The 7,830-nt window shown below is 44.6% G+C and overlaps 1 protein-coding gene across 2 annotated transcripts in view; it reads right to left on the bottom strand.

Moving 5' to 3' along the window:
* The window catches only part of hif1aa (hypoxia inducible factor 1 subunit alpha a), a 59,473-nt gene extending 52,167 nt beyond the window's left edge, over window positions 1–7,306 (bottom strand). Inside the window, exon 1 of one of the 2 annotated variants that reach the window (XM_079843136.1) lies at window positions 7,037–7,306. In XM_079843136.1, coding sequence (XP_079699262.1) covers window positions 7,037–7,065 — 29 coding nt within the window. In that variant the 5' untranslated portion in view covers window positions 7,066–7,306. The remainder of the gene's footprint in view (window positions 1–7,036) is intronic. The other variant, XM_079843135.1, reaches the window with a different exon arrangement.
* Window positions 7,307–7,830: the final 524 nt, after the last annotated feature.

The following is a 7,830-nucleotide window of genomic DNA, read 5'->3' on the forward strand; positions in this document are numbered from 1 at the left end:
CTTGTCTGTGTTCACCTTTGCACCCAAGCACCACAAATCCCGTGTCTCTCACTCACAAAAAGCGGCCACCGGCCGCTCGAGTGCCAAAGTTAGATCACGTGTCCGCTTATTTGCACCCACGCCTAGTCACAACACGCGCTGTCACACAGCCACCCCTAACCGGTCATGTTCCACGTGTAAGAGTTGTGCCCGCTCTAACGCGCTCACACATTTTCGCGAACATTCTGCCCCCGGCGCCACGCGCCGCGCTACACACCATTTGTTCTCCGCCCAAGGTGGCCGAAACGACGAGTGTAGGGCCGCACACAAGTCACTCCCCGCTCGAAGCGGCAGAGATACAGTGTGTAGGGCGGCCAGCCATCGCGAGCGATCAGCTGGCCCACAGCACAGAGAGCGCGCGCATTGCGCCCGCCCCTCCTATACAGGCCGTCAAACCCGCGAAGCGCGCCGTTTCGAGCCCGGAGGCCGTTCTATCCCGTGTGGCACACGCGAGAGTGTGGGAAGCCATTCCAGGTGTATCAGAATGGGTGCTGAGAACAGTGAAGCACGGCTACACTCTGCAGTTCGCTCGCTGCCCTCCGCGCTTCTGTGCGCGTACAGAGACGAGAGTGAGCGAGGAAGTAGCACATCTACTTCGAGCGGAGATAGCCACACTGCTGTGCAAAGGGGCTATAGAACCGGTTCCCCATTCTATGAGCGAGTCAGGCTTTTACAGCCGGTATTTTCTCGTTCCGAAAAGGGATGGGTCGCTCAGACCGATTCTGGATCTGAGGCGTCTGAACAAAGCTCTTATGAAAAGATCGTTCAAGATGCTCACGACCAAGCAGATCCTCGCGCATATTCGCCCGAGAGACTGGCTAATTTCCCTAGACTTGAAAGACGCATACTTTCAAATCAAGATAACGCCGCGTCACAGGCCATTCTTACGATTCGCCTTCGATGGTCAGGCTTATCAATACACCGTCCTGCCATTCGGCCTGTCACTAGCACCCCGTATATTTACGAAGTGCATGGACGCGGCCCTCGCTCCCCTGAGAAGACAGTGTATGCGAGTTTTGAATTATCTGGACGATTGGCTCATCCTGGCACAGTCAGAGGCAGAGCTCCTCGCCCACAGGGCAGTGCTGCTCAGCCATTTGGACAGCCTGGGGCTCACGGTCAATTGGACCAAGAGCTCATTGGTGCCCACGCAATCAACCTCATTTCTGGGCTTGAATCTGGACACCGTGGCAATGTCAGCCCGCCTGTCACCCCTACGTGCGCGTCGAGTTTGACGCATGGCCGCGTACTTCCAGCCGGGCAAAATCGCACCTCTCAAAGTTTTTCAGAGGATACTGGGACGCATGGCCTCAGCTGCAGCAGTGCTCCAGCTGGGCCTAATGCGCATGCGCCCGCTACAACGCTGGTTAAACGCTCGAGTGCCTCACAGGGCCTGGGCGTCCGGGGGCTTCCGGATCAGAGTGACTCAGAGCTGTGTTTCAGCTCTGGAACCCTGGTTAGTAGCCGACTGGTACCGGCAGGGAGTGACGATGGGAGCCATCTCGACGGACGCCTCCACCTCGGGTTGGGGCGCCGTTTTCGAGGGCAAATCGGCTTTCGGCCTCTGGTCGAGCCGGGAAAAACTCCTACACATAAACTGTTTGGAGATGATAGCGGTAGAGAACGCGCTCAAGCAGTTTCTCCCTCTTATACGAGGCCACCATGTATTGGTCCGGTCGGACAATACCACGGTGGTATCCTACGTGAACCGGCAGAGCGGTGTCAGATCCAGTTGTCTGGGCAATCTGACAGAGCGCCTGCTCACGTGGGCACACAGCTCGCTGCGCTCGCTAAGGGCCGCGCACGTACCAGGCCAAATCAACGTGGGCCCGGACAAGCTGTCCAGGGGCCTCATTCTCCCAGGCGAATGGTCCTTGCACAACCAGACAGTCCAGCTGGTATGGCGCCTATTCGGCAGAGCGGAGCTCGACCTCTTTGCAACGAGAGAAAACGCCCGCTGCCCGAAGTTTCTATCCAAAAGCGAGGATGCGCTGTCCCAGCCTTGGCCCAGCCTCCCGCTGTATGCTTTCCCGCCGATTTCCCTATTGCCCCAGGTTATAGCGAAAATCAGGGAGACGTGCCGCCCGGTGCTCCTTGTAGCGCCGCGCTGGGAGAACCAGATTTGGTACCCAGAGCTGGTGAAGCTGTCGCACTCACCCCCGTGGCCAGTTCCGCTGAGAGCAGACCTCCTCTCTCAAGCCGGAGGGTCAGTTTGGCATCCCCATCCAGAGCGATGGTCTCTGCATGTATGGGTGACCAACGGATATCCGTTGACCTGCCTGAAGGGGTTATGAACACGATCTCACACTCAAGAGCCCCCTCGACGAGGCGGTTATATAGTTCTAAGTGGTCGGTGTTTACTGAGTGGTGTGTTTCCAAGGGTTTGGATCCACAGCAATGTGGGGTCCAGCGGGTGCTCTCCTTCCTCCAGGAGCTTTTGGAACTGGGCAGGGCCCCTTCCACGCTCAAAGTGTATGTAGCGGCTATAGCAGCGTTCGCTCAGACGACGCTGGGCAGCACGCTAGGAAGGAACGAGCTCATCATCCGTTTCCTCAGAGGAGCCAGACGGATGAATCCCCCGCGGCCCCCATCGGTTCCTATATGGGATCTGGCCTTGGTCCTAGAGGCCTTGAAGGCTCATCCCTTCGAACCGCTTGAAACCGTGGAACCGAGGTTCCTTTTGCTCAAAACCGCGTTCCTGATAGCTCTGGCTTCAGTGAAACGCGTGGGGGATCTACACACGCTCTCAGTGAACCCGACGTGTATGGAGTTCGGTCCTAATGACTCCAAGGTCATTCTCAGACCGAGGCATGGTTATGTCCCCAAAGCGATCGGCACTCCCTTCAGGGCGCAGATTATCTCCCTCTCGGCTCTGCCAGCATCCGACGAGGGGGACGGTGGCAATGTCCTCTGCCCTGTCAGGGCATTGAGGGTTTATGTCACACGCTCCGCCGCCTTCAGGCGTTCTGAGCAGCTATTTGTTTTGTTTGGTGGGCGCACTAAAGGTCTCGCCTCCTCGAAACAGACCCTGTCCAGATGGATAGTGGATAGATGGATAATCTTCCTACCAGATTATTATCTTATCAGTATGTTTAGTTTATTTATTTTTTTATTTTTTACAGAAACACTAAATGACCATGTCTTAAAGGAACACTCCACTTTTTTTGAAAATAGGCTCATTTTCCAACTCACCTAGAGTTAAACAGTTGAGTTTTACCGTTTTTGAAGCCGATCTCCAGCTCTGACGGGAGTATTTTTAGCAAAGCTTAGCATAGATCATTGAATCTAATTAGACCATTAGCATCTTGCTCAAAAAATGATCAAAGACTCTTGATATTTTTCCTATTTAAAACTTGCCTCTTCTGTAGTTACATCGTGTACTATGAAAATGAAAAGTGTGATTTTCTAGACCCATATGTCTAGGAACTGCACGATTAATCGAAATTGAACCGCAATCGCGATTTGGCTTGTGCGCGATTATGAAAGCGCAAAGGCTGCGATTTTAATTAATTAAATATATGCCCAGCGTGATCAGTAAACGCTGCTCAATCTCTGAATGCACTGAGTTTGAGTCGCTTATTATAACGTGCACTTGAAAAAGCAACATGTGTCAAACATCTTCACAAACTAGTAATGAGAAGCGTTCATAAACCTGTTGTCCAACAAAATACAACGTTTAATAACATGTTTTAACTCACTTCATATCAAGCTGATAGTCGAGCTGATGTGGTTTCTTATCACCGAATAGCCATATGCCGGTAAACGGTAATACGATATACCGCAATAATGAACATGCACAATATTGTTATCGTGAGCACTTCAAAATACTGTGAATAATTATTTATTATGAATTACTTTTAAATAAATGTATGACAATCCATATGTTTTTCCTTCAATGTACAGGAGTTTTAATCCCCACAGTGGATGCATAGGAGGCTCATATTTCATATTAAAGATATAGACTTAAAGGGTTAGTTCACCCAAAAATGAAAATTCTGTCATTAATTACTCACCCTCATGTCATGTCGTTCGACACCCGTAAGACCTCCGTTCATATTCGGAACACAAATGAAGATATTTTAGTTGAAAGCTGATGGCTGAGAAAGGCTTCAGATAGGCCTCCATTGGCATTCAGTACATTTATACTCCCAAGACCCATAAAAGGCACTTAAAACGTCGTTACAAAGTCCATCTCACCACAGTGGCTCTACAATAATTTTACGATGCAACGACAATAGTTTTTGTGCGCAAAAAAAAATCAAAATAACACCTTTATCCAACTTGTTATTGTCTTCCGTGTGTGCCTCCACGACGCATGCGCGAGAATATGACGCAGATCCGGCGTTTGGGAATCCATGAAATGCACACTTAAGCCCCATTTTGAGAACAACGCCGAGACCTAAAGCGCGATCAATGTAGAATCCAACAGCTTAGATACGCGCGTCTTCCTCTGCTTGTAAAGAAATCAGTTCTGGGTCATGTGTCCGAACGCCGGATCTGCGTCATATTCTCGCGCATGCGTCGTGGAGGCACACACGGAAGAAAAGAAGAAGTTGGATAAAGGTGTTATTTTGATTTTTTTTTTCGCACAAAAACTATTGTCGTCGCATCGTACAATTATTGTAGTCACTGTGGTGAGATGGACTTTGTAACGACGTTTTAAGTGCCTTTTATGCGTCTTGGGAGTGTAAATGTACTGAATGCCAATGGAGGCCTATCTGAAGCCTTTCTCAGCCATCAGTTTTCAACAAAAATATCTTCATTTGTGTTCCGAATATGAACGGAGGTCTTAAGGGTGTCGAATGACATGAGGGTGAGTAATTAATGACAGAATTTTCATTTTTGGGTGAACTAACCCTTTAAAGAAATTGATATCACAGATAAAAAGCCCAGATATATATATATATATATATATATATATATATATATATATATATATATATATATATATATATATATATATATATATATATATATATATATATATATATATATATATATATATATATATATAAATAATACAATAAATCCTAAGACCTTTCTAATGATTTTTAGTCATAGGCTGTCTGCATATTAACAGGTAACCCATACATTTTTAGTTTTCTGTAAAATATAAATATTATTATTATACTGTTATATTTATTCTTAAATGCTCTATTTTAATTGTTTAATATTGAATGTTATTGTAATAGTAATATTTCTTCAGCAATAATAATAATCATAATAATTATTATTAGTAATATTAATATATAAAAACAAAATGTTATTTACACACTTTTCATTTGTAAAATAAATAAATAATAATAAATCGCATTTTAAATCGCAATCCCAATTTTAACCAGAATAATTGCAATTATATATTTTCCCCAAATCGTGCAGCCCTACTAGGAACTATACTCTTATTTCTGCGTAATAATCTAGGAACTTTGCTGCCGTACCATGGGTGCAGTGGCGCAATGATATGCTGTGCTACCGCCAGACCCGGAGATCGGCTGAATAAATTCGAAAACGATAAAACTCAACTTTTTAACTCTAGGGGAGTCGGAAAATGAGCCTATTTTCAAAAAAAGTGGTGTGTTCCTTTAAGCTCCATCACCAGTCCTAAGTTCAGTTAAAATGACAAATATGCATTCATACGTTTTCATTCGCACATGATTACCAAGTTTTAGTTCAAACTACTAAAATTCTATCATTAAATCATTATTTGCAAAGTTTTTTTGTAAACTGAAGACATGATTGGGATTATTACTTTTGCTGTTTGTGCTATTTTTTCCACTGTTTGCACCATAGAATATTAATAAGAATATGAATAAACACAGAAACTGTTTACATTTCAAACTTGTCATTGATTTGAATTATTATTGTTTGTATTGTGTGATGTTTTTTTCAGCACAGTTGCACTATTTAAACATTACTTGCACTTAAACACCATTTCTGAGTGAAAAGGCTGGTGTGGATTTTTAAGTGTTGTTCTTTTTTTGTATGTATTATAGGAGCCTATTTGATGGGTATGTTTTACTTAAGATCATTGTTTGTTTCTCTGAGGCTCTCAAGAATGCATGCAGCTCTTACTTGTAGCCAAAAACATGGTGAATGGTACTACATATATCGTCATATATATATATATCATTATCACACTAAATACCAGAAAATATTGTGATAAATGTTTAAGTCAATAACGCCCATCCCTACTAACATGGTTTGGCGTAGACACATGGTTTTTGGACGCAACCGCAACACAGGTTACCTCTTATAAAAACACCGTCGTGTTATGCCCTAAAAGACACCAGAGGCTCCATGCCTCCATCAACAGCCAGTGAGGTGACTAGACCAGAAATTCTGGAACTGTCCAGTTCACCAACTCTTCCCCAAAATGTGGAGTCTTAGGCTAGACGTTTTCCTGAGCGTGTTCGTAGACCACCTAACAGGCTTGACTTGTAGTTGTATACATGCTACTAGATGCCATGAACAAAAAGCAAGAGAAGTCATGTGAAAATAATGGCTGCTTGTTGACATAGTTCCATAAGCTGTTTTGCTGTCTTGTAAGAAAAGAAAGAAACTGTTATGTATACCAGTGTTCTTTTTGTTCAATGTAATTCTGTGCACCTTGAGTACATCAAGGTTGGAGGGGAGGAATTTTTGTGTATTGAGTTTTAAAAAATGACTCTGTATTGGTGCGCTCTAGTGGAAAATTGCATTAATAGCAATTGCGCAGCAAAAGACTTGCTCAAGCAAAGCTCCGATCTGAGTGTCTGTCTTACTGTATTGTAAGTGTACAAACATAACAGTAACAAGGCAAATATCTTGCAATACTCGTTACAGAGTCAGTTTCATACAGGGGTATGAATTATAAATGTTACAACAGGTCATCCGTGGACAATTATTGAGGGAGTCTAACGTTACTGATCGTAACCACAAACAGAGAAAAACAGAATTAAATCAACAATATTTTTGTCAAAACAAGCCCATATCTTAACAGAAACGGGTGCTTGCTTACCTTTTTTTCCCAGGTGCAACTGAATCCATGATAAAACGGGACTCCAACACACACACACACACACAGGGAAAAAAACGTCGCTAAATCACTTGTTCGCTCAAATTATGTCCAGTCCTAGGTCTACTATTACAGTAAGCCCTGCAGGAGTTCCAGTGTCCGGGTGATAAAGTTGAATTAAGTTGAAGTGATGCTTCGCCTTTTCCTCTGTCGCTTTCACCGCATCTGCCTGACGGTTGACGTGGGCGCGCAGTCACATGCCTCGGAGTAGGCGGGAACGCGCTTTGGTGCTCCAGTGAGGATATTTCTGGAATGAGAACCCTCCAATGTACGGAGCCCGGCACGTCACCTATAGGAGAAAAAAAAACAATCTGTGCCGACGGTTTTGCAATCCGTTCCCTCAGTTTATAAACCGTGATCACGAATTCTTAAACTGTTCCCTCGGTTTAACAAATCGTGCCCACGGATTAATAAACCGTACCCACGAATTTTCAATCCGTGCGCTCAGATTTTGCAAACCGTACCCTCAGTTTTTAAATCCGTTCCCACAAATTCATAATCCGTGCGCACGCTTTAACAATCCGTGCGCACGGGTTTGTAAAAACTTTACTCACGGATTCATTTTAGAAGAAGAACAGCAAACTCCCAGGTAACCTACGTGTTAACGAATCTTATTGTTTTATTGTGCCTATTATTCATCAAATTATATTAACTGCAGTGATTCTCTATAAACGGGTGGCGGAATACAACGATTTAATAAGAATTATGTGCGTCAAAATCTTCTTTAACTGTAATAA

The sequence above is a fragment of the Gobio gobio genome (assembly GCF_949357685.1).
Source record: "Gobio gobio genome assembly, chromosome: 18".
NCBI classification, from domain to species: Eukaryota; Metazoa; Chordata; class Actinopteri; order Cypriniformes; family Gobionidae; genus Gobio; species Gobio gobio.